The sequence below is a fragment of the Rousettus aegyptiacus genome, unplaced genomic scaffold, assembly GCF_014176215.1.
Source record: "Rousettus aegyptiacus isolate mRouAeg1 unplaced genomic scaffold, mRouAeg1.p scaffold_m13_p_1, whole genome shotgun sequence".
NCBI classification, from domain to species: Eukaryota; Metazoa; Chordata; class Mammalia; order Chiroptera; family Pteropodidae; genus Rousettus; species Rousettus aegyptiacus.
In genome coordinates this window covers 18949327-18976094 of record NW_023416284.1, presented here as the reverse complement: position 1 = coordinate 18976094, position 26768 = coordinate 18949327, and the positions used below count along the sequence as shown (strand labels likewise).

At 51.2% G+C, this 26768-nt stretch overlaps 1 protein-coding gene across 2 annotated transcripts; it reads left to right on the top strand.

Annotated features, from left to right (window-relative positions):
• Positions 1-2658: 2658 nt before the first annotated feature.
• LAPTM5 (lysosomal protein transmembrane 5) lies at positions 2659-24115 on the top strand. Of its 2 annotated transcripts, none has more exons than XM_016132066.2 (8): positions 2659-2825; positions 14852-14945; positions 15660-15736; positions 17103-17237; positions 18134-18256; positions 19457-19552; positions 21592-21684; positions 22722-24115. In XM_016132066.2, the coding sequence occupies exons 1-8, from the start codon at positions 2742-2744 to the stop codon at positions 22809-22811; spliced, it is 792 nt and encodes a 263-aa protein (XP_015987552.1). In that variant the 5' UTR covers positions 2659-2741; the 3' UTR covers positions 22812-24115. The 2 variants fall into 2 exon arrangements, with proteins under 2 accessions (XP_015987552.1, XP_015987553.1); XM_016132067.2 differs by lacking the exon at positions 2659-2825 and adding an exon at positions 4691-4849.
• The last annotated feature ends 2653 nt before the right edge of the window (positions 24116-26768 follow it).

Genomic DNA, 26768 nt, shown 5'->3' with positions numbered 1-26768 from the left:
CCAGAACCAGCAGGTTAGTGTCTTCCAGTCTCTACCTGACTCTGATATTCCTGCCTCCGTCTGTCACTTATTGGAACCCTCTTGACTGTATTGAGCCCACCTGGATGTTCTGATATAATCTCCCAACTCAAGAGCCTTAACTCAATCATACCTGCAATGCCCTTTAGCCAGGTCAGGCAACATATATTCACAAGTTTCAGGGATTAGGATGTTGGTATCTTTGGCAGGGGGCTCTATTTTGCCTGCCACTGTGTCCTTGGCCAAGGAACCTGACATTTGGGATAATGGCCATCTCTAGAGGTTTGGAGAAGATGAAAATAGAGGATTTGGCTTCCATCTATAGGAAATGACTGAGGCCCTAGTTAAGGGACCAGCTATTCTGGAGGCTGGTGACCCATCAAGGAACAAATGGTCCATCAGAATGCCAGTGCTTCTGGAAGGAAGACAGCTCTTGGGAGATGCCATTTGTTCACAGAGCGGCTGCCCTCCTTGGTCACTGGCCCCTCCCGGAGGTGTGGCCCAGAACTCGGCCTCAGACACATCCGAGTTGAAATCCCAGCTCTGCCTCCTCCCAGCCGCCTGAGTGGGGTCGAGGGAGTGGGGAGCAGGGTTAACACGGAAGGGAGGAAATAAACAACACTTTCACACGTGACCTCATTTCGGTCTCGTCACCAATGTGGAGCTTCTGCTTCTGTTTTGCAGATGTGGAAACGACGGTTCAGAGAGATAAAGCATCTTGTCTGAGATCACACAGCTACTGTGGGATTTCTCGTGCCCCAGGATTCTCAAACCAGTGACACCCGCTCCATCTCCGTGGGTGTTTGACATGTCTGCTGGCCTCCTGGCCTATGGCTGCCTTGAGATTTTTCTTTAAATCAACTTACTGCTTTTTTGTTTACATGCATCTCTTTTAAAATGAGATCTTATTTTCTTTCCATAAAATGGAAAAATCACAGAATTCATAGGCTAGTTATATATATTTTTATAATGCACATGAAAATGAATCTATCATCATAAAAATGAAGAGCGTTCGTCCGTATACTATGCACAATGGTCTCATACCAGCAATGGGTTTCAGCTCTCTCTTTGGGACGTGGCTCTACATCTGCTCCAGTTTCGCCGAATCACGTTACTAATGGCTATCATTTATTCTGGTATTAAATTTTTAAATGGCTTCCCAGCGCAATTAAATCCAGAATCCCCAGCATGGCCCTGCTGACCTCTGCTTTCTTCATCTCTAGCCACTCTTGGGAAAAGCCGGACTTTCTTTGCTGCAGTAAGCCTTAGGACCCAAGTGCTTAACCTCTGCACTAGACCACCTTTCTATGACGTTTGGTCTCAGCAAGGCCTGTGATGAAAAATGAACAGGCTTGAAAACGAACTGGGGAAGGGACCAGCAGAGCCCCCTTGGTCTCGTTTGCGCGTTTGCGAACGGAGGAAGGGTTGATCAGGTTCACCAGACAGAACAACTCTTGCCCAGGGGTAGGAGCTTAGAGACCTTTTATAACCTCTTGTAGGGCAGAAATGATGGGTGGCTGTAGTGGCCAATCCCAACTCTATGATCTCATGTGAGGTGGGACTTCTTGGCAGCTGGCCCTGCGTTCTTCCCTAGAAACTTTACATTACAAGTGAGCTGAGCACCTGGACAGAGCAGACATCTTATAGGAATTTTGCAAGTGCCTCATATTCCCCTCTTTTATTGCAATAGGGATAATTTATTATCTGAGAAAGGAGTACACATCCCAGTGCTCCTTACGTAAGAGTCACGGTTTATTAATTCCAACTTTTCTCAAAGTTGGAATTTATAAGAGTGAGAGGCAAAAAATTCCTGATTGCATGTGACCATCAGGGACCTTGAGCCCCACAGAGGGGCAGGGGTGTGGTTTGCCTGAGGATTTCCTAGAGTGTTGCTATGAGGCATTAATGACCCACTGTGAGAAAACTTAGCCCAGGGCCTGACACACAGTAGATGGATTTGCTTAGTAATTATTCTGTCCTAGTTTTGACAGAGCTCAGGAAGAACATGCTTTTCTCCGAGGTTGGAAGTAGAGTAAAGAGAACATCAGTTCCTCAGAGGCAACCTTTAGAACCAGTCAGCCTTAGTCCAAATCCCAGTTCCTCCATGGGCTAGCCGTGTGACGTTGGACTAACCACTTCTCCTCTCTGAGCTCCAGTTTCTTCATCTGTAAAATAGGGATAATAATAGTACCTCCCTCAAAGGGTTGAGGTGAGGATTTAAAGGAGTTAATCCAAAAGCACACTTTGAACAGGTAAAAATTACTAGACAATAGTTATTTTTGCAGCCAGCCAGACCCAGGTTTGAATCCTGCCACCAGCACAAATTACTGTTTGATTTTGGGTGAATCTGGCCTCTGGACCTCTGTTCAAATGGCTTTGGTAACAGTCCTTGCTTCCAAGGGGGGCGGTAAGCATCCACTGAGCAGGGCGTGTGAAGCTGCTTACAGCCCAGCCCCGGCACACAGGAGGTAGATGCCAACAGTGTAAGGGTCCGTCCTCCTAAGAAGCCCCTCCTGGGAATGGCGGAGGGTCAGCTGTGGTGCTCTGAGGCAGGCCATGGCCCTTCCCAGCTGCCCCGCCCCACTCGTGACGACCTTGTCCCTGCCCGTCTGAGGGGCAGGAAGGAAGTAAGCTGGGCAGCCGGCAGCTTCCCCTTTTTTTACCCTGCTCCAGGCGCCGGGCTGCTTCCCCCTTAGTGTTTCAGAAGAGGGGACGGCAGCACCATGGCCCCCAGCACAGCCATCCGGCAGACCTGCTGCTGCTTCAATGTCCGCATCGCCACCACTGCCCTGGCCATCTACCATGTGGTGAGTGTGCGGGCAAGCCCAGGGAGACTCTGTGTGTGTGCGTGTGTGTGTGTGTGTGTGTGTGTGTGTGAGGGAGGGCCCCCGATCTACTACTGAGCCCCCTCCAATGGGACGGCCACTGTTCCCCACCTCTCTGCGCTTCAGTCTCCCCTTCTGTCAAAATGGGGGGGAAGGGGACCCTGCAGCAGCCACGGGAGCAGAGCAGTGCTGGGAGTAGGGGGTCCTTGTTCCGAGAGACCATAACTCACCTTCTCTCTGAGGCTCAGCTTCTGCCTCTGTAAAATGGGATAAACTAGTGGCCACAAGGTCATCCGGGTGAAAATGGAATCTCAGGCGTGAAAGTGCTTCGGGAGCCAGGAATCTCCAGAGGGAAAGGGCTGGGATTGCTGCCAGAATATGGGGCCAGGCCACAGGCACAGCCTCTGCTCTTCCCCTCCACAGGCCCTGGGCCACCGGAGGGACTGACGAGTGGGACTCTCCTTTTTGCGCTTCCAATGGGAGGGAGGAAGGCGTACGCGAGTCTTTGTAGTTCACAGCTTGGGCAAGGCACTGCCTTCTCCCCACTAGGAAGACTTGGGACCTTGTGCTAATGAACTGAGGGGCGTGCCTGGCCCAATCTCTTGTGGAACAACCCAAGGGGGAATGGGCCCAGCGGTTCCTTTGTGGTGGCTGGTATGCACCGCTTGGGTGTGGGTGCAGAGCCTTATCTTTGGGTGAGCCATAGACCCCTGGGGCTAGAGATCCCTCTGTCTCAGTGGCTGAAGGTCAGGAAGGGGGGCGGGTCTCGGTTCTGTCCTGTCCAGACCCATCGCCCCAACTCCACTACTCTGAGCCACACCCAGCTCCCCCGGGCCCAGGTGCCTTCCTTTCAGAGCGGCTCTGGGCCTGTGGTCAACAGTTGTCTCATGAGCCTGGAAGGGCTTCCTCAAAATCAGCCTGAATCTGCAAGCTGTGGAGGGCTGCTGTAAACGCTTAGACCTGGCCGCCTCTGCTTCCTGTTGCAGACAGGCCTGTGGCAAGAACCCGGTCAGCAGAGAAGTGGTGCCGTTCAGTGGTTAGTGCACAGCTCCTGGATCCAGACTCCTGTGTGCAAACCCTGGCCTCACCATTTCCTAGCTGTGCAGCCTTGGGCCACTCGCTTAACCTCTCTGAAACTCAGTTTCCTCACCTAATGAGTGGGCATTAGCGTAATCTCCGATAGGGTAGTTGTGAGGATCACGGGAGTTAACATCTACAAGGCAGTGTCTGACACGTAGTTGGGTCCTTTCTTAGTAGTGTATCAGACATGAAGTCTGTTGCCAGCACACCTGGAGTCAAGGTGGCAGACCCCAGAATGCTGGTTTCAGAAGGAGCTCAGAGGTTGCCCTGCGTAGCTTCTGCCAATTCAAAATGATTCTGAGAAAAGCAAATAGTGCCTTGGCTGTTCCACACCAAGTCCTTAGGGCCCCTTCAGGCTCTGAGATTGTGCAATATACTAGGAAGGACAGTGATGTGGTGCCCAGATGATGCGTCCCAATAGGAAGCAGTCCCCTGGGTCCTTACCTTGGCTCTGCCACTAATTGGCTGTGTGACCTTGGACGAGCTTCTCTCTCGGGCCTCAGTGTCCACTTTATAAAATGAAGGGTGTGTGGAGGGGGATGGACTAGCTCACAGGGCTCAGTCTCCAGTGCCCTCAGGGGCCAGGCAGGTCATGTGAGTGCAGTGGGGCGGCTGCACCTGCGGTGACCTGCGGATCCTGCTCTGGGTCCACTCTGGTGGCTGCTCCCTGTTTCCCCTGATTGTGGCCATGAAAGAATGATGTCTAGAGAAGCAGGCTTCGATGTCTCATTTTCTAATGTTTCTGCGTGAGTGATTCGAGGTAAAGAAGAAATGCCTATGCAGGCCACGCTGAATCCATTTGCAGCCTGCCTGGGCTAGGAGCCACCCTGCAAATTCCAAACTTGATGACTTTTGAGGTTTTTTCTTGATCACACCATCTGAGGTCCTCACCTGAATATGACAGCAGTGACATGACATACATGACAGTAAGTGACATCAGTACCCACCCACAGAGCTGGAGAATCTGTGGGCGACGACATCTTGGAGGTGGTGCCATTAGCAGAGGCAGAGAGTTGGGGTGCGGGGAGTAAAAAGGGGGGGGGAGGAATGGATGTGCTAAGGTGTGGAGGTTGAAGGACAGTGGCTTGTGACACTACACAGGTCAACCTAGAGGCTTCAGGTTGGAAGCAGGAGGCGGTCGGGGCTTGGAGTGACAAGCAAAAGAGTCTGGATCTTTACTATTGGTATTTTGGGTTGGATAATTCTTTGTTGTGGGATGTTTAGCAGCACCCCTGGCTGCTGCCCACAAGATGCCAGGAGCATGTTGTGGTAAATGAAAATGTCTCTACACATTGCCAAATATTCCCTGGGGGGCAAAATCTCTCCCGGTTGAAAACTGCTGCTATAATATGAGTCATGGGGAGCCATGGGATGTTCTCGAGCCGAGGGAGGAGAAGTCTTGAAGCTGTATGACCAGCTTAGGTGCTCCTCTCTGGGCCTGGGTCCTTAGTTGATTCCAGGAGAGGATAATCCTCCTGCACCCTCTATGACAGGCTCCTTCCCAGAAAGGGCAGGGACTGGGGACTTTCCTGTGGCCCAGGAGTCGAGTGGCAGGTGTACTATCAGGGCCTCAGACATCTGGATGGAAAAAGAGAAGCTGCTCTCCAGATGTGTCAATGGCCCAGACTGGGTGTCATCTGGAGCCAGTCAAGGGCGACAACCTGCGCACTGAGAGCTATTCGTGGACTTAGCCCCTCTGGGGAGCATTAAATCGGGTGCTTGGTTTCCTGGGACAGTGCCACACATTATGGAGTCATCAGGGGCATTATTAACCAAGGTCCCGCCTGAGTCCAACAGCTGGAGGGCCTTCCTCAGGATTTCACTGGGTTTGTGTAGAGGATTCTCTGGGTCACAGATGGCTTCTGACCCAAACTTGCACATGTTGGGGAGTTAGAGAACTTTCTTAAAGTGGCCACTTTGGTCCTGGCTTGTCTGCCAACCCAGAGCATTTCCTAAATCAGAAATAGGAGGTGAGGAGTCCCAGAAGACCCCTACGCCCAGAAATATTTCCCTCCCTGACCTCTCTTCTCCAAGGCACCTTGAATTCCATTAGAAATGCATTGCTTGATGTAAAGCTTTCACCTCTGATTTTGACCATGTAGCAACAGGAGATGGGCGAGGAGGGAGGGAGGCCGATGCTAGCCCCGGCTGTCTTTGGGTTGGTTATAGGATTGTGAAAGCGCTAGTTGTTTTTTCCTTTTCTGTATTCTCCATATTTGGTACAATGAGCATGCAGTACTTTTGAAAATAAACTTTTTATTTTAGATTTATAGAAAAATTGCGAGTATCGTACTGAGTTCCTGTATGCTCCACACTGGGTTTCCTCTATCGTTAGCTATTGCTAATAGCTTATGTTAATCAGGCACATCCGTCACAACCGATGAGTTGATATTGATACACTATTATTAACTAAAGCCCGTACATACTTTTTACAAATTTCCTTTGCTTTCCCTTAATGTCCTTTTTTTGTTATAGTATCTCATTCAGGCTCCAACATTACATCTAGTCACTAGGTTACCCTTGGCTGGGACAGTTTCTCATATTTTCCTGTTTTTGTTTTTTTTTTTTTTTTGTCGTTGTTGATCTTGACAGTCCTGAGGGATATTGGTGATTCATTTTGTTGAATACTCCTCAAATGTGACTCGTCTTATAGTTTTCTAATGATTAGACTTGGGTCATGCGTTTTTGGGAGGAAGACTGCAGACGCGAAGTCCCATTCCCAGCATGTCCTATCACTGCTGATGTTGACCTTGATCACCTGGCTGAGTCAGTGTCTGTCAGGCTTCTCCACTGTGAAGTTGCTATTTTTCCTCCCTTTCCCAAACTGTCTTCTTTGGAAGAAAGTCACTGCGCAGCCCACACGTAAGGAGTGGGGAGGTATGTTTCTCCTTTTTGAAGGCAGAGTAGCCATATAAATTATTTGGAATTCCTCACGGGAGAGTTGTCTGCTCTCCTCGTTTATTATATATATAAATGATTGACTTATTTACTTATTTATTTTTATCAGCAGGGACTCATGGATATTTATTTTACACTTTGGGTTATAATCCAATGCTACTTTACTTGGTGGCTTAAAGGGTACTACTTTTTAAATTAGGGAAAGAAAAGTAAAGCAATTTCTATTATTTAAAGGAGTCTCTAGTGAACGCAGCTACATTCTCAAACCAGTGTTTATTTTATGAGCCCCAACCTAGGACAGGGTCCAGACCTGACTTACTCATGGCCTCTGCCCTTCAGAGGTTCCAGTCTGTCCAGGAAAAACTGTGATAATGGCTCTGATGGATGACAATGCTGGCTGTTATTTGGGCACAGGTGAGAAGGCTTAGTCCAGCCCCTGGAGAGGGTCGGGGGTTCAGGAAAGGCTTCTTGGAGGAGCCTGAGTGCTAAGGATGAACAGGACTTCGCTTGGGTACACTGGGGCAAAAAGGAGATGCCAGGTGGAAGGAGCAGCGTGAGCAAAGGCTTGGAGGTGGGGGGACCATGTGATGTTTTGGAAACCCTAAGATGTTCATAAAGCTGGGGTAGGGAAGGGATGGCTGTGAGGTGTGGCGGAGGAAGCTGGCAAGGTCAGCAGGGGCAGACCTGGACCAAGCTCCTTGTTTCTGTCAGGCTTCCTAGCTGAAAGAATGGACCTCTGCTTGGCCCAATGCTCGCATTTTATAGTTGAGAAAACAGAGGTCTAGGAGGGTCCCTGACTTGCTCCCGGTCACACAGGGCAGCGGGGCAGGGGCTTGCTCCAGGCCGCCATTACTGGCACACGTGTGTGTGGAACGAGCCAGTGAGTGGTGAACAAATGAATTCTTTACCTGTTCCACAGGCCAGGGATGGTCCTTCTGTCCGGGAGGCCCTTCATTTCTTCTTTATGGTCCAGCTCACTGGAAGCTTCCTCCTCTAGGAAGTCCTCCTGATTTGTCCTCCTCGGAATTCCAGGGGATCCTCTCCCTGTTCCACTTTAGGACTGAAAAGGTCACAGACTTGTCTCCATCACTTACTTATGATGTGGCCTTGAGCAGGCAGGCACTTTTGCTGTCTAGGCCTTAGTTTCCTCATCTGTTAAATGGTCGCTATCTAAAGGGTAACAGTTTCAAGGTACCCGATGTGGCTTCACTGAGGTGGGGGTGGGGGGGCCGGCAGGCAACTACCCAGAGTGGGCTGCAAGCATGGATTACAGGGGCCACTCTCCCTTTTGAAATGTCAGATGTTTGTGGCCTTAAAATAGGCCTCAGCTGCCAGGTGGTAAAAGCTCAGAGTGAGACTCTTCATCTTCATACCCAGTGCATTCGTGTGGAGCAGAGATGCCTTCATGCCTGGTGCCCCCACGTTGGGCAGAGAAGCCTTCACGCTCGGTGCCCCCGTGTGGGCAGAGAGGCCTGGCTCTGTACCCTTCCCAGAGGGATGGGTGGGGAAGGCCGATGACGGCAGGGTGGAAGTCATGGCCCCTTCCCAGCACCATGGCTGAGAAAACTGAGCTGTGCACCTCTCCTCTAGCTTGCCAAACTTTGGAGGACCTCAGGGGGCCCACTGGACCCACCAGGGCAGTGTGGGGAGGCACGCAGGTCCTTCTGAGGGACAAAGTTAGGCTCTTCTTGCTGTACCAAGCCTGGTAGGCTGAGTGATGACGGTCAGTCACCTGTGTAAGGTGGGCCAGGATAAGCCAGACCCCAGGCTAGGCCTCATCCTCTCCCAAGGGAAGGGAAGGAAGGGGCTTCTGAGGTGGGTGGTGGTCCCAGCCATTGTGGGTCACCTTGGTTGGAGGGACTCACTGCTGTCAGAGGGTCGTAGCTGGGGGACACACCAGCTAGGGAGGGTCCTTCGTAGAGCAGGGGCTGGGGCTGAATTCAGACGGGCCTATGGCCGGCAGGCAGAGCTTGGGTTGGTCTCTGTCACCACCCTGTCTCTGAGCCCCCAGGAAGTGAGGCTTTTATTTTGAGCCCAGGGCAGTGGTCTGGAACTAGGACTTTGCTCTGAGGTTACTATAAGCCTGTGTTGGTCTCCCAGGGGACCCTGCCCCGCTGAGGGAAGGAGGAGACACAGAATGCCTAATGAGGCGTGAAGCTGACAGGAGCTGTGCAGAGCGAAGGTGCTGGCTTCCTGCCTTTCCAGCCCTGCCGTGGGGCCAGTGCAGCTCTTCCAACCTCAGTTTCCTCTCCTGTTAAATGGGGGTCAATAACCATGACCTGAAAGGTCATTCAGAGACTCGAAGGAAACCAACTGGGAGACACGCCTGGCACCTAGTGAGCACCTTACAAATGGCAGTTGCCACCAGAGTTCCTACTCGACAGAAGAGGAAACTGAGGTTCAGAGAGGCCGGGCTCTGCTGTTGCTCCAGACGGTGGTGTGGAGAGGGCAGGCGGGTGGGGGGAGTAATAGCCAGCAGCCTTGTCCTTGTCGTTTTCCTCTTTTAAAAAATTTTATTAAAGTGTAGTTGACATGCAATATTACATTGGCTTCAGATGTCCGACATAGTGATTCTTCATTTCTACACCTCACGATGTGATCACCACGGCATGTCTAGTCACCACCTGTCTGTCACTGGGCTAAATTATTATATTATTGACTGTATTCTCTCTGCTGGACCCTACGTCCCCTGGCTTATTTATTTTATAACTGGAAGTTTGTACGTCTGGTTAATACAAAGTCTACATGGAAAGATGCAGTCTTGATTTCACCTGCAAAATGGGGGAAAAAAATGGGACCGTCTCACAAGCTGCGGTGGGGGTAGGATGACGTGTGTGCTGGTGTTCGGAGGACCTGGGCCTCTCGTGAATGCTCAGCAGTAACAGCGATACCCGCTGTCCTGCGGGCTGTGGTAAGGTGTGGTGGTGCTTCGCTCTGAAAGCAAACATGGAAGTGGTGATTCGTGGTGAGAATTTAAGGGGTGCAGGCTGCTTCCCCGCATACTCAGGAAATGGAGGAGCACGGGGGCTTAAGCCAAGCTTGGAGGCTGAATCTGAATCTGAGCCCCCCAAAACCTGCCCATTAAAGGGAATTTGATGACTTTTTCCCTACTCTCAAGAATGGCAGAGACCATCGGGATTTCCTGGGCCAGGAATTTTACTTTTAGCGTTTGTTCCCTCAGGGGAAGCCCTATCATCTGTCTTCTTTCATCGGGCAGGTCCAGAAGGTCAGAGGTCATGCTTTGCTGGGCTGCCACAGGCCAAGCACAGGCAGGGCAGGGGGCTCCGAGGATGACACAGTGGCTTTCCCAGATGGCTAGCTGCTCTCTGCACAGTGTTCCGGTGGCAATTTCTATGCCACAGGATGAGAGACCGCAGAGAGTGTCATCTGAACTGTGTTCTCTGTGGTCTCCCGGCCTTCGCATGAGCCGTCCTTTCTGCTTGGAGTAGGCCCCTGTAAAATCATGTGTCCCTCCCCCAGCGTTTCCTACATCCCTCTTCTAGCCCAGTCACTCGGCAGCTACCATTTCCTGGGAGCCTACTGTGTGCCTGCACATGGATCAGCCGAAGTCACAGTTCCCTGAGAGAAACGTCTTGCAGTTTTCGGAGTGGATCTCACTCACTTTTGCTTTTGCTTTTGCCATTCCCTCTGCCTGCAACACCCTTCCCCATTGCCCTTTGGGAGACGTCTTTAAGACTCACCTCCTCTCAGAAGCCTTCCTGGACCCCCATTCCTGGTCACTGAGCTCCTAGCACTTACCTCATCCCAAGGCAGCTCCCCACCTGCAGCTATGGGGACCCTTTGCTCATGTCTTCATGTCTGGAGGCTGGAGACCCATTCAGGCAGGGCTTGGCTGGTCTGATCTATTTTTGTAATCCCCAGGATCTGACAGAGTAGGAGCTAGCCAATTTCTATTTTATTGTACTTTTATAAACCTTTTATTGATGTGTAATTGACATATCATAAGTGCATATCTTGCTGAACTTTTAGAGTCAACATACCCATGCAACCTCCACCCAGATTAAGAAATAGAACAGGATCAGCACCCAGAGGCCCCTAGTGCCCCCTTGCCGCTCCTTTGCCCCACTGACTTGTCCCAGCATGTGTGGCTCTAGGACTCCACAGGAATGAGACTACACAGCACGTGCTCTCTTGTGCCGGCTTCTTTCTCTCCACATGACGTGAGCGTCCCCTTTGTTGCTGTGTGCAGCTAGCTCCCCCGGCCCCCCGCCCCCAGGGCTGTAAAGTACTTCGGTGCATGAATATATCACAATATATTTGCCTATTCAACTTCAGGGGGTGGGGTGGGGTGGGGTGGGGTGGGACATCAGGTTGTTTCCAAATGGGGCCATTACAAATAGAGCGGCCACTGCCGCGAGGACCTGCGGTTTGGTACCCACACCCAAGTGCTTCTGCTGCTCCGTCTATCTTTCTGAATCTCCATCTTTGGGAGACATATGTTACCTCACCTGCTCCACACAACGGCTCTACTAGAGGGCGGGTACTTCTCTCCATGTTATAAATGAGGAAACTGAGGCACAGAGAAATAAAGTGGTCGAGTAGAGGGGACAGGGATGGGAGGACAGCAGATGAGCAGCCTCAGGAGAGAAGCGAGGCTCTAGGGAGCTGTGGGTAGCCTGGCTGGGGCTGCAACTGAGCCAAGGCTCTGGGAGGGGGGCATCATGATAGTATCTGGGCTTCTGGGAACGTAGCTGGGAAGAGGGTGCTGCTGGGGCATGACCCGTACCGGTTGCCCCCTGATAAGCTGCAGCAGGAAGTAGGGGGTGGGCGTGGGGGAGGGGAGCTTCCTCTTGACTGTGACGCATCTGGTTTTCTCCTCCCATCCTCCTCCCAGACAACCCCAGTGGCGGGCGGGAAGCACAGGGTGGGCCGGAGAGGTTGAGAGGACTGAGCCTCAGGGAGAGGGTGACAAAAATAATGATGATGGCTAAGTGTGAGGGAGCCCTCAGGTCCCTAGGCCCCCTTAGCGGTGGGAGGTCAGGGGCAAAGGGGAGAGGAGGTAAGAAAGGGTGTGCACTTGGAATCCATTCTTTATTATCTGCCGGAGACAAGCCCGGGCCTGAATGCTTCTGCCGCCTCTGTCACCCAGGGACCCCTGCTTTCCTCATAAAAAAGTGAGGGAACAATCTTGACCTCACAGATTTGTTAGGTAGACAAAAAGAAGTTCACGGATAGGAAAGTGCCCTCGCACTGGCTGGCACATAGTAGGTGCTCACCGAGGGTTGGGTTCTCTGTCAGTTTTACCCCCTGAAATCTCAGAGGGCGGGTCTCTGCCTGTCTGCTTCTGAAACACCGGGCCCTGAGCCCCGAGGAGGTCTGAAAGAGTGGCCCACCTTTCTGGAAACTTAACTTGTGTTTGAACCGGTGCCAGAATCGGTGGGTTTGGCGTCATCACCACCATCACCACCACCACCGAGCATAACATGTCACCACCACCATCACGAGCAGCAGCATCAAAGCCGTGTGACCATTGCAGCTAATCAACACTTCCCAGTGTGCTCATTGGTAATACCTCCATCACCACCACCCCAGCCACATCCACTGTCACCTCTCATAACTGTCACCACCATGCCAAACCCAGTGACAGGCAAGCCCGTCCCCACCTCCCAGTGCAGTCACCATTGTAGCCCCACCTGACCAACATTTCTTCCCCTACCTTCAGCCATGGAACCACTGCCATTTGGCCATGCCCCGTTCACCCAGTGCCCCCCCACCCCGAGTTTTTCTCTCTACCTCCAACCCCCGCCCTCTTTGTCTCAGCCCAAGCCGTTGGTTGTTCCTCAGAGCCACCAGGCAAACAAGTAGAAAATCTCCTGGCCCCCTGGCCACTGACCTCACTGCTCAACTTAGGGAAGTTGTGCTTGTTATTGAGAAAGGAGGAACAGAATGGGGCTGGGGCTGGGAATGGGAACCGAAACCAGGGAGAAACACAGGGAAGAGGTTTAAAAGGCGAATGCAGAGCGGGGCTGGCAGCGAGCGGGGCTGGGCATGGTCCCTCAGCCTGAGTCCTGGCTTGGCCTCCGGAGGACTGAGGCTGATTCCGGCTCTGCAATAGGCTTTTTGTGTGACCTCGGGCTGCTTACCTCCTCTCTCTGAGCCTCACTTCCCTACTGGTAAATCTCCCCTCTCTGAGACGAGACATTCCTGCCCCGAGTTTCCTGGATCTGCACTGCCGGGCTCCAGGTCTTTCGCGTGATATTCTTCTTTCCTGGAATGCTTTTCTCTCTTCTCTGTTGGAAAACTCTACCTTATTCTTCAAAGCCACCTAAGCTCACTGTCGGCCCCTGGCACCTCGTTGCTGGTGCTGCCCAACCACATAGACCGCACCAACTGAAAGCAGATCATGCTCGCTGAGCAACCTATTGCCAGGCCCTAAGCTCAGTGCAAATACAATGCAATTTATTCCTTACTAAATCCAGTGATTGTCACTTTGCATATGAGAAAACCGAGAGGTGGTAGAACTTGCCCAAGCTCACACAGTGATCTGGATTCAAGTCTGCCTCTGTCTGACTCCGGAGCCCAGCTCTTCATTATTCTTCTGTGCTGTGCTTTTCTTCTCTTCTGAACAGGATGTAAGATGGCAAGAGGAAAGATTGAGACCTGTGTCTGAACTAAAAAAAAACAAAAACAAAAACAGAAAACAAAAATACCCCCACGTAGTTGGCAAGGAGGAAACAGATGGTGGGTGTTTCGTTGCTTGTCAACAGAGCATGAGTTACCAATGCAGTGCTGCCTAGAAAGCCAATGTAAGCTTAGGGCATGTTAATAGAGGTAAGGCACCTATTATGCGGGAGGAGATAGTCTTGTTCTCAGTGCAGGTGGATGGTACCTGGAGAATTGTGTGTGTGTGTGTGTGTGTGTGTGTGTGCGCGCGCGCGCGCGCGCGCGCGGTGGGGGAAGGGCAAAAGGCCTGCTATAAGGACACGGACATACAGAAGACCGGTGGCTAGAAGCATTTAAGCAGAGGTCGCATGGCCCAGGATTCCTGCATTGGAGGGTAGAATGCACAGGTCATGTGACCTCTAAGGTTTTTTTAAGGTACATTTTTTTTGTGGCTGGACTTTAGCTCTTATCTGGACCATCCTAACAGATTCACCTTGTCTCCATTATTCTTAGCAAAGGTCCCCTGAGGGAAGGGAGACCATTAGTCCATCTGTCTGTCCATCTATCTATCCATCCATCCATCCGTCCATCCCTCACCCACCCATTCATTAATTTATTCATCAAATACAATAGCTAGAGCACTGAACAAGAGAGAAGCAGGAACCTACAGACCAGTGAGGATAATAATAATAATAATAATTAATAATAATAGGGAGCATAGACTGAGTGTTTATGATCTGCCGGCACTTTAAGTGAATTAAAGTCCCACTACAATCTTATGAGACAGGTATTGTTTTTATCTCCATTTTGCAAATGGGGAAATTGAGAAGCCATGGGAGATGAGTTTGGCAGGGCACCCCAGAGATTTCTGGGTCAGATGCTCCCAGGCCTGTGTTGATAACTCCAAGAACTTGAAGCTCTGTGATGCTCAGATGCTGTGACTAAGATCCCATATGCCCAGTACCTGTTGTTATAAAAGAGGGTGTAGAGGAGGGGCCAGTCCCACGCCCCCACTTCCTCTTCAAGCCTCACCTTCAACAGCCCCAGTTACTGCTTTACCGAGAACATGGTTCTAAGTCTTCTGGGACGTTCTCATTCACTCCTTGAAATAAGCCTCTTAAGGTGGCTACTACATTATCCTCAATTTGCAGAGGGAAAAATAGGCACAGAGAGGTCAAGTAACTTGTCCAAGCTCACAGAGCCGGGAACAGGAAGAACCAGGATCATAAGCTCGAGCCATCTATCTGTACAGGCCACGCTTTTATCCAGGATGCTCCACTGACTCGCATGCTGTCTCTCCCAGGACTCCTCCTTGCAGGCCCCTGGCTTCGCACCCCGGGGGAGGGAAGGGGCTGGCGGGGAAGCAGCACAGACCCCTGTTGACTGGTGTTCTGTTCTTCTCCCAGATCATGAGTGTCTTGCTGTTCATCGAGTACTCAGTGGAGGTGGCTCACGGCAAGGCCTCCTGCAAATTCTCGCAGACAGGCTACTTCAGGATCGGTAGGTCCAGGAGACAGGAATGGGGATTGGGGAAGGGGAGGGGAAGAGCTCCGGCGGGGGGTAGACAATCTGGGGTTTGAGGCCCTGCCACTTGCCCTCTTTGAGCCTCAGATATTTCATCTGCAAATGGGCCTATACCACCTGTCCTCCATCCGGGTCTCCAGGGGTGGGAGCAGGTAGGACGGCATTTCGCAAGCCTAACCAGCTTAGAAAGTTAAGGACTCTCTTACTTACACCCACCCATGGCTCCCTTTCACACTAGGATAAAATCGGAGCTCCTCACCTTGAAACCCAGGCCCTGCTGACCTATCTGGCCACATCTCATATCTCCCTCTGGGCTCCCGCTTGCTCTCCGTGCTCCAGCTGCACTGACCACTCCTTATCTAAGGGCCTCTGCCTGGACACCCGGTCACTCAGCTCACAGGCCACCTCCTCAGAGGCCTTCCTTGACCTTACCCTGGTTAAAGCAGATGTCCAGCCTGCCCACCCCAACTCCCGCCAGCACCCTCTGTTACACCCTCTTGTGTCCCCCGAAATGTTCCGTTTGTGTCTTTGTAGCCCCTCAAGACTGAGAACTGCAAGAGGACAGGGTCTGGGCTTTCTTAGCCACTGTCATAGGCTCTACACCAGTGGTTCCCAAAGTGTGGTCCTTGGAGCCCAGGTGGGGTTCCCTGGGGCACCTCGGGGCCCTCACTGTTTTTCCTTGCTTTTCAGCTGACCTGATCTCCAGCTTCCTGCTCATCGCCATGCTCTTTTTCATCAGTGTGAGCCTGCTGGTTGGCGTGGTCAAGGTGAGGGCCCTTTTGGGGAGGGGAAGGGGAACCAGGACTTCAGGAGCCCCAGCTGCCCTCCTGCACCCCTCCTAGTCACATCCACTGGGTGGGCAGCACTGGCTGCCGAGAGGGTGGGAGGTGGGTATTTTGGGAGACTCCTCCTATACCCAAGAGATCATCACTGGTGTTCTACATCCTTTCACACTGCAAATGGAGGCAGAGAATTTTGGTAGAGAAAAGAGGAAGAGCCATTCGAAGAAAGGGAGGTCGGGGAGAATGCAGTGGGTTCCGTAATCAGTGAGGGGAGCCAAGCGGAGGGGAGAGGGTAGACACATCCAGCTCAGTTCCATCCAGTGAGCGGCTGAGAGAGAGACAGGCTGTGGCGCAACCTTCTGCAAAGAGGAGCCGCCTGTCCCTCGTCCCCAAGGAGCTGGGAAGCAGGAAAGCAAGGGCCTGGCCGCATAGCCCACCAGAGTAGGACCAGAAACAGGGCCCTTCCTGGTCAGACAGCAGCCTGGCACTCGCAGGGCCAGAAGAGGTCTGGTTCTGGTCTGGGGCGTCTCCACCTTGCCTGAAATATCACCACCACCCCTCAGCTAATGTCATTCTCCCCTCCCTGCACTCCAGGGATGGATTTCACCTTGTACGGGGTGCTTGGGCAGAAATGCGAGTGGATTAGGCTGTCCCTGGAGTCTCTGAGACTCAGTTCGCATTGTTTTAGCCACCTCGCAAGTGATTTTAAATAGCTACATGAGAAACCACAAAACCACCCTTTCTGTGATTTTGTCGGCAACCATGGGTACATATGTATTAAGACTGGCCACAGTGGTTACTTGCTCTCAGTTGAAGGAGAAGGACTTCAGCCTCAGCCTCACAGGGCTTCTCACCATGACTCGATGGCCCCAGGGTCACCTGCATGCAGGAGGGTCTGACTGTTTCGGCAGCGCTGGCTTTCCCCTACCTCAGGGCCTTTGCTCATGCCAGCCCGTCTGCCTCCAGTATCCTCCTCCTTTCCCTTTAACTTCTTTCCAGATCTACCCTGGTGTCCCCACCTCCAGGAAGTCCTCTCTGATACCTTCTCATCTGTAAAGTGGCCCATCCTCTTGAAAGGGAGTTGAGTTAAACCTGCTCCTAGATCCTGGAGCACTGACCTCTGTGGATGAGGAGTGTTCCTGTGTCTCTGGGGACACAAGGCTCCCTGCACTTGGGGCCTACATCTTGCCTTCTCTCCCTGTTCTCAGAGCCTCACTCAGAGCAAGGCATGAGAATGAGCCCACGGGTGGGAAGGTTTGGGAGGGAAGGGAGCTACCTACTAGGGGGAGCATGGGGACACCGGGAAGTATTATGCAAGGGCCCCCCTGATAGTGCTGGGCCTGCCTTTCAGAACCGGGAGAAGTACCTGCTGCCCTTCATGTCCCTGCAAATCATGGACTTCCTCCTGTGCCTGTTCACCCTGCTGGGCTCCTACGTGGAGCTGCCTGCCTACCTCAAGTTTGTGTCCCGGAGTCGGAGCCGTGCTGTGAGTATCCAGCTCTGCCTAGCGGGGGAGGTGGGAGGGCCTCTGGGGTTGATGGGGAGCCCCAAGGCCCCTTCCCAGTTGGTGACCTTCATTCAGCAAGTCCCTGAACCCCTCCAGATCACCCTGAATTCCTTTATCTGTCAAATGGGTCTGTGACCCCGTCTTATCAATACGCCTCAGGAGCATTAAACGAGGGAAGTGTATAGAAGGTGCTCGCACGTGGCAGGCTCTCAACAAATGCCAGCCACGGGTGAACTCACAGCAGAGGAAAAGGCTCGTGCCCCATTTCAGCCCCAGCCCTGCTTTGTCTCTTCTTTGTAACCAAGGTCTAAAGGAAGATAGAGGTGATTAAAGTTGCTGAGCACCCAAAGCTGCTTTCCACAGTCCTCTGATTATTGTGTCTGAGAAGACTGGGATGGTCTACCTCAGAAGGGCCCTGGTGGGGAGTCAGGACTCTGGTTGTAGTACCCGGTCTGCCAGCAGCCCTTGGTGTGAACATCTGAGCAATGGGCATCCATTTCTTTTGGAGTATAGTGCACTAGAGAGTCACAGGTACTCTCTAGCTGAGACAGTCTCTCAAGATGAGCCCCCGCCCCTGCCGTGAGCCCTACAGCAGTCCTCAAACGTTTTGGCACCAGGGACTGGTGCTCCTATGAGAATCTAATGCCTGATGATCTGAAGTGGAGCTGAGGGGTGATGGTAGCGTTGGGGAGCGGCTGCAAATACAGATGAAACTTTGCTCACCTACCCACCACTCTGTGGCCCAGTACGTAACCAGCCACAGACTGGTACTGGTCCACAGCTTGGAGGATGGGGACTCCTTTTCTAGAGTTCCAGGGCTTCTGATTGGGGCTTAATTGCTGGTCTGTCTTCATCCTCATCTTTGTCCCCTTAAGCCCTCCTCCAAGGTCCCACTGATGACCCTGCAGCTCCTGGACTTCTGTCTGAGCATCCTAACCCTCTGCAGCTCCTACATGGAAGTGCCCACCTATCTCAACTTCAAGTCAATGAACCACATGGTGAGTCTTGGCCAAGGGTCCATTCCCGCAAGGAAGTTGCTTCCCCTCTCTGTGACTCGATGCTTAGGCTGGGTTCTTAGAAGGGGGACCTGGGAGAAGGATTCTTGTATGAGTGATTTATATAGGGAGAGTGCTCAGGGAGACCTTGAAAGGAGAGAGGAGAGTAGGTTAGACACACGGAGGAAGGTATGGACTTTAGGAACAGCCCTGCCCCAGTCCAGAGGGAGCCCAGGAATGTGAATTACATCGCAGAAATAATACTAGTTTTTTATTGCTGTCTAACCAATTTGCTCCAAAGATATTGACTTAAAACAATAAAAAATTGTTATCTCACACAGCTTCTGGGGGATCAGGAATTTGGGAGTGGCTTAGCTGGGTTGTGCAAACTCAGGGTCTTTCAAGAGTTTGCACCCCAGATGAGGATGGGGCTGCAGATGCCAAGGGCTTGACTAGGTCTGAAGGATCTGTCCCCAGGACGGTGTACTCACATGCTGCCGGCTTTTTGCCTCAAATCCACATTTGTGCGCCTTTAATAAGGCTGCTTGAGCATCCTCATGTCATGGCTGCTGGCTTTCCCTGAGTATCCGAGAGAGAGAGCAAGGAGGAAACTGCCATGTCTCGGTGGTTACACTCACCTCTATTATCTGTGAGAAGTGAATGTCTCGGTCTGACTCACACTTGAGGGAGGGAAACGAGCTCTACATTTTGGAGGGAGAAGTGTTAAAGAATGCGTGCACATATTTGCAAATGCCATGGAGGCTGTTTCACTATGAGCAGTGGTGACCTGGGCTCGGTCACTGCTTGTGACCTAGTTCCTGGGGGAGGGGGCAACCATCCAGGTACTAGGAAGTTGTAACCAAAAAAGGATTAGGATAAGGCGGTTATATCTATCAGCCAAGACTGTTCTTTAGAGAAGGCCATGTCCACCGCCAGCTGGCGGATGGGGCCACTGCCAGGTAAGGGCTATCTGTGCGGGTAGTGACTACATGTGCTTCCCTTGCTTTTACTCACGTGTCTCATGGAACTGAAGGTAGGTAGCACCCGACTCCCAGGGCCCTTGCAGGGGTCGGCCAAGGTAATGGCTGTACCACACTGTGTCCCAGTGTGTATGAAGAGCTGGCCTTTCATTCTCCCACATGTGAGCACTGTTAGAATTCCTCATGGCCATAGGCACTGACGTGGTCCCCAAATCTGTTGCAGAATTACTTCCCCAGCCGGGAAGGAATGGTTTATAACCAGTTCATCAAGATGATGATCATCTTCTCCATCGCCTTCATCGCTGTCCTCATCCTGAAGGTAAGTAGTCCCTGCCCCATGGCTCCGGGAGGTTGTGCCCCAGCGCCGTCCACGCCAGACTGTTAGGAGGCAGGAGAATGTGTCTCCTGCTACTGCCTCCCTGCTTTTGGCTCCTTACTCCAGCCCTCCCCACAGCAGCTCCTTTGAGTCCACTCGAGATCTTCAGGGATACTACATTTAGAGGAAGTGGATCTGCAAAGACCACTTGCATTCAGGTGTCAGGGACTCAATGCATAACCCAGAGAGGCTCTGATCCAGGGAAGGAGGAATTGTTCCATCTGCAATTTGAGTTAGAAGGACCTGAGTTTGAATCCTAGCTCTCTCCTCGATAGCTGTGTGGTTATTTTTCAAGTCTTTTCTCTCTGGGCCTCGGGTTTCATCTGTGAAAGGAACATTATAAGTCTTACTTTGCCCATGTCACAGTTTTATGTGATTCAGGCACCGAAACGTAGATGGGTCCTGAGATCATGTTACTAGAGGTTTGGTGATGAGAAGGAAGGAGGGGAGTGGTTTTATTCTTCTCTGGGGTAGTCAGACCAGAGGATAGAGTCCAGTTTCAGGTTCTAGTAATTAGATAGATGGTGACATACCGAAGTATGTTAATAGCAGCGCAAACAAGAGAGTTGAGAGGCAAGAAAACTTTGCCATGTGAAGGAATTAAGGAAACCAGGGCAATTCAGCTTGCAAAAGAGAAGACTCAAGGGGGACATGATTGCTGTTTCCAAACACTCAAAGGACTCTCATGGGGATTCTAGAGGCCACAATCAGGACTGTGGTCTAGACCCGGAGGGAGGCTAATGTTGATTCAACAGAAGAAAGGGCTTTAAAAAAATGTTCTTATCTGACTGAAAGTAACATATGATCATTGTAGAAACCTAGACAGTACAGATGAGCAGAAAGAAGGCCATCAGCCCACCATCCACCACCACTTGGAGACCAGCACCAGGGTGTCTGGGTGCACGTCCTCCCAGTCTTTTTTTGTGGGTGGGTGTAAGCTGACATCACCGCTCCCTTTCATGGGAGGCCCTGAGCAGTCTCTGGCCTCGGCAAATGCTGACCTGAAAACAGAACTTCACTCTCTTTTTAACCTTCCTTCAAAATACCGACCCAGCACAAACACATCAGTGGTATGCAGTGAGAGCGTTCCCAGGGGTTTGGGGAAAACCAGTGTGGGGTCTATATCACACACTTGGGTAGAGGACAGCTCCCCAAACTATGCCATGAAACTCCGTCCCCCCCCTGCCCCTCTCCTATTCTTGATGCTTCTTGGACTGGGGGTTCTCTTGGGGCCCCTTACTCTGCCTCACTGGCCACCTTCCACCTACTTGACTTTTCCTGGCCCTTCACACATCCTTATTTTATAATCCATCTTATTTATTTCTGCCCCTTCTGAGTCCCTATCACAAGATTCCATAAAACAGGAAAACTTCCAGATAACAGGACTGGAGAAAACTATTGGCTATTGTTCCTTGAACATGCCCCTGGGGACTTCACACCCCACTCCGGAAATCATCTCCCTAACTCTTATATCAATTGCTAAGAGAAAGCAGTTACTTATATCACCTGACATATATACATATAATTCTTTTGCATTTACAAACATGGAATAGTACTGCATACACTGTTTTGTAAGCTGCTTTAAAAAAAACATACCATAAGTAATTTTCAAGAAAACCTTCCCTACCATCAGCTCTGTCTCAAGGTGGGTGTCTCAGGAAGTAGTGAGCCCTAGTCCCCAGGGGTGGACAAGCAGGATCTGCAAGATTATTACACGGGGGAACTGAAGAGTGCCCCAGAAGTCTCTACAAAGCCCCTTCTTGTGCTAAGTCTATGGGGGCAGTGAAATAGGAAATATCTGAAATACCTAGGACTGGTAGGTGAGGCAGCTCCTAATCAGAAATTGGGTCTGAGAAGCAACAGCTGGATGCCTTTTGGGGTGAGCTGGGACTCCCCAGGAAGCACCTGACATCTGTCCCTGGCTTGCTGGGGTAGTGAGGAGCAGGGTCAGCAGCACATGGCCTGACTTGGGCCTTTTTCAGGTCTACATGTTCAAGTGTGTGTGGAGATGCTACAGAATCATCAAGTACATAAACTCGGCCCAGGAGATGAACAGCTCCAAGACGCTCCAAAAGGTGAGTCTGGTAGGGGATCAAGTCCCAGTTCTACCATTTATTGTGACATTTGTGGCAACTCTCTCTCCCTTGCTGAGCCTCAGTTTCTTTGCTTGTAAGATTAAGGTTAGACCATGTGAAGATTTCATTCAGCTCTGATAGTCTAGGATTCTTTCATTTGTGCATTCTACATTTTCTGCCTCTTGCTCTCTGTTGGCCTCGTATCCAACCTCGTGGGTGCAGAGAAAGTGAAGATATCACCCTGTCCTAGAGGAGTGTATAGTCCAGAGTGAATCCAGATGCAGAGCTCTGATTACAACTTGGTGTGAAGCATGGGGGCAATGGGAGCACAGAGGAGGCAGCTGGCCTCACCTGGCGCATCAGGGAAGGCTTCTTGATGGAGGTGATACTTGACCAAGTCGCAGACTGCCAGTGGATACAAGTTAGCTGAGAATGGGCAGGGGCCTTTTAGGCAGAGTGACGAGGTGCACTAGAAACAAGTGATTGGAGAAGTGATGGGAAAAGTGCAGCTGGTTTAAATTGCTGCTGGTTCACTTTCCTCATCTGTAAAACGGGGAGTGTATTAGTCAAAACATTTTTTGGTTACAAGTGGCAGAAGCCCAACTCAATCTGACTTAAGTTTTTTTAAAAAAGGAAATGTATTAAGTCACAGAATTTGAACATCCAATGTAGATCTGGCTCAGGCCTGGCTGATAGATAGCCAGAGGGATGAACTTGGAGTTGCCACACGCAGGTTGCACATCCACACCCAGGAGCTAAGGGATGGGGTCAGTTCTTCCCAGGGAAAGTGATGTGTTGTTAATAAAACAAGGGGACTTGATGCTGGACAGGCAGAGGCAAATCTGCCCACTATAGGAGCAGAAATTGCACCTATCTTGTGCATGCAATACCTAGTACATAATATACCCAAGGTGTGTTAGTTGTCATCATCGCCATTATCATCCTTTTGCCAGAGATGGGGTTGGAGCATCCTTGACCCCAAGCTCAATTATGATTCCTTCTGGCCAAACCTCAGCCCTCACTTTTATCCCTCCCAGGTGGTCCTGCCATCTTACGAGGAAGCCATGTCTCTACCACCCAAGACTCCGGAGGGGAACCCAGCGCCTCCCCCGTACTCTGAGGTGTGACATGCACCAGGCTCCAGCCCTAGTGCTGTGAGGGGCGGAGCTGCCTGCAATCCGCTTCTTGGCTTTGGTGGCTCCTGTGACCTGGATGAACCACCCAGCTGACTTCAGGACAATCTGCTTGTGTCCCCCTCGCTGGCCTGCTTTTCCTGTGGGGCCTGGGAGATGCTCACCATTGGGTCAACCCCTTAGGCTGAATGGCTCCTTGAGTATCTCAAAAATTCAATCCAATAACACTTGGCTTATTTCGATCAGCTCCGACATTTGTTTAAACAATTGGTCATTCTAAATTCAGTGAGTTTGGTTAAATAACTTTCAGCTTGACCAGTTTAACCAGGAGATTGACAAAAAAATTTTTTAAATCTCTTGTCAGTTCAGTAAAATAATTTGGTCGAACAACAACAACCCATTGCATTGGTTTGTAAATAGTCGTCAGTTCACACGGCAGTTTAGTCAAGTAATATTAGTCTTCCCCACCAAATCCATATATCTAATTTCTTCAAATAACTTGCTTACATAATTATAAAATAAGCCAACCATCAGTCAATTTAGAATAGTGATTCAATTAAATAATTTAAAAAAAGAGAGAGAGAAAGCGATTATCTCCCAAACCATTCAATTCGATCTGATTCAATCACTGGTTTTCACTCTGGTCAATTCAGTATTTCCAAGTTGCTGAATAGTCAGAAAATTACCAAACCATCATTCAACAGCTAGTTCCAGGAAAAAAACAGTAGTTTCAGTCGTCAAACAGTCCCTTCAGATACACATTGTTTTGGTCAAGAGTTGTCATCATCGGCAATCACAAGTGGTCAGAGAAGTCACCTAGCAGTGGACCCCGTGAGCAGGTTGCCTCAGCAGCAGTCATCTCTAGCAACGGGCCTTCATCCATTCCAAAGGCCAGCCCATCCATCACCGATTTGCTTGTAGGTGACCCAGTTTTATCTGACGCTTGGGGCCAAGCAGAAATTCAGCCCTGAAATCAGGCAAATCCCATGTGTTGGACTAAATGAGCAAGTTAGTTCGGTCAAAACAGGCAAACCCTTTGTGGGTGCAGATCCTGCCATGGGGGCTGGCAGGGAGGGTTTTGGTCCCAACACCCCCTCTTTTGCTTGCTTCTCTGAGGGCTGGAGTTCCTGAGGGAGCTACCCCAAAGGTGGAGATAGGGCCGTGGAGGCAGGCTCTCTGGGGCCTTGTCGGGCGGTGCAGAGGGAGAGGACTGCAAGAGGCTCCCCGCCAGCACCGCTCCTGTAGTCGCTTCATGTGGGACGGGGAAGAAGTTTCAATAAAGCAGCAACATGCTTCTTCGGGCTGATGTGGTTCCTTAAGTATGGTGTAGTTGGGGCTTTATCACCCTCAACACACACAGACACACACAGACACACACACACACACGCACTCACACATACAAACGCATATACCTGTTTGTTTAGTCAGAGACTCACTGGCCTATGTCATGACCTGGCACTGCTTCTGATTACAAATCATGGTCCATGGAAGCACCCTAATATCTTCCAAATAAGGTGTGAACTTCACTCACCTGGAGAGTACTCACACAGAGCCAGGTGCTGCGCTGGGCACTGGGGTGATCTAGATGGGTCAGACTTGCCTCCAGTTACCCACAATCTGGGGTAAGGGAAGACAGATCCGTAAATAATTATAACAGTTCACGGCCAACACAGGAAAAATCTGAGGGACAACAGGCAGCCAGAGGAAGCTTCTTAGAGGAAGTTTCACCAAGTGGAGTCCAAAGGACAGGTGGGCAGCAGAAAGCTAAATGGGGAGGGATGTTCTAGGCAAAAGCAGCAGGAAGTGGAAGGCCTCCGTGGATGTGGGGGAGGGGAGCTGGGGTTGGTAGTCCAGTGTGACTGCAAATGGGAGAAGGAGGAAGAGGAGGCTGTGGAGGTCTCGGGGTCCGGATCGGGAAGAGCCTTTGCATATTTTAGGGTTCCTTGGCCGCAAGCCCACCCTGGCTAACTTCAGCCAAGAAGGGCATTTACAGAAAGGAGATGGTTGCAAGTAACCATCCATGGTGAACTGAGTTTAGTAACAGAAACCATGGTGAACTGAGTTTAGTAAAGAAAAAAAAAATGGTGGTCATGACGTTTCTTGGCTTACATAAATGGGACGTGCAGAGATTTCTGGCTTCAGGCATGGTTGGACCTAGGAATCAAATTCTTCAATAATCTCATTTTCTCTTTCTGCCTCCTGGCTGAGCTACTGTGGTCCTGCCTGAGAGTCTTTTAAAGGTTTTGGGTAAGGGAGTTACAGGGTCAAGTTTGGGTTTGGGATTTAGGAAGGAAGAGACCAAATGCAGACATTCATAAGAAGGCTGGTGAAGTTGTCCTGTGAGGAAGCAGAAAAGAGGATGAATTTGAGAGATGTTGTCAGCCTTGCGGCTTGTCAGCTTTCCTTGGGGATAGTAGATTCCTTGATGGATTTCATCTGCTCTTTAATCAGATCCCTAAGCTTATAAAGCGAGGCTCTAACAGAGGTGAAGTGTGAGCTTCCATTCATGAGGGCAGCGAGGCCCAGAGACATCGAGCGACTTTCCTGAGGCTGCACAGCAGAAAGGGATTAGACCAAGTGCCTTTTTTTCCTGCCTCAAGTGGAGGCTGTTAAGTGGGGCTGGGGAGCCAGCTGTGTGAACTCTTGATCCATATAACGAGGACCCACAGAAGCTCCTAACAAATGGGGATTGGGAGCAGAAGTTATGGGAGGAGGGGATTGGCTTCATCTCCAGCCTTGCATCCTCATCAAGAGGACACCAAGGGCCACGCTGTGTGTCCCAAGGACCAGCTGAGATGACGCTCCCACCCCCAACCCTGGCCTGGAGCCAAGGAATAGGCTGAGATGTATAGCAGGATTGTGCCCTGTGGCCAGGAGTCTTGGAGGGGGCCAGCCTGAGGAACAGGAAATAGCTGGGTTTAAGGAAGTCTCGTGGACCAGCCAAACCAAGCCAGCCCACGATCGGCTGGGCAGCCCTCACCGCGGCCCTCTCAATGCCCTGTTTGAGGCTCACACAGGGGTCCTTTGACAGGGCTGCATTTGGACCCACTGAGAGGGCCTGTTTGAGCTAGAGCCCTGAAATGAGCCAGCCCCAGGAAAGAGGGGACCGAGTGCAAGCTGAGCAGGTGAGGCCACCCGGACAGGCTGTCCCTTAGGGGGAAGGAGAGTCTGCAAAATCTGCTGAGCAGGAGCACCCCAGTTTCTCAAGGCCATGATGGTAGCAGTAATGGTCCCTGTAATTGAGTGGACTCTTCAATTTATCATCTCCGTGACTCTCCCACTGGCCCCATGTGGCAGGTGCTGTGCGATGATTATTCCTGAGGCCCAGGGTGGGCAAGCCACTTGCCCGAGGTCATGACTGATTGAGGGGAAGAGCCGGGGTTTGACTAAAGCCTGAGCTTGTCCCTCTGGTTCTTCCTGCCCCGCCTCATCTACCTCAAAGGTGAGCAGAGTGGTGGCTTCATTTTAGCCCCTTGAATGTGGGACTGAGGCATAATCATTGTTGTATGCCCGGCACTGAGGACAGGCCTGGCTCAAGAGCGTGTGATGGAAGACGAGGGTCCTTTATGGGTGTAGGGCTCAGACAGGAAGCTGATGGGGAGGCGGCTCAAGGGAGGAATGCTGGGGACAGGAACCAGGAAGTGGCCACGGAGTTGGGTAGATTCATAGGGCATTTGGGAAGCAGGAGTATTTAGGAGGATGGTGTCTGGCTCTGAGCTAGGGCCACAGGCCAGGGGACAAAAGAAGATATGTTGAGTTTTGTTTGAATTTGAGCTACCTTGGGTGGCATGTGAAGGTGCTTAGGAAGCAGCTCTGTTTGTAGGTCTGGAGCTCAGGAGAGCAAGGAAGGAGGGAGGTGGGGATGGAAATGTCACCTGTGGGCACGCGGGTGGGATGTCACCAAGGTTCATGGACGTCCCTCAGCCGGACACAATGCTGATGTGCCCTCAG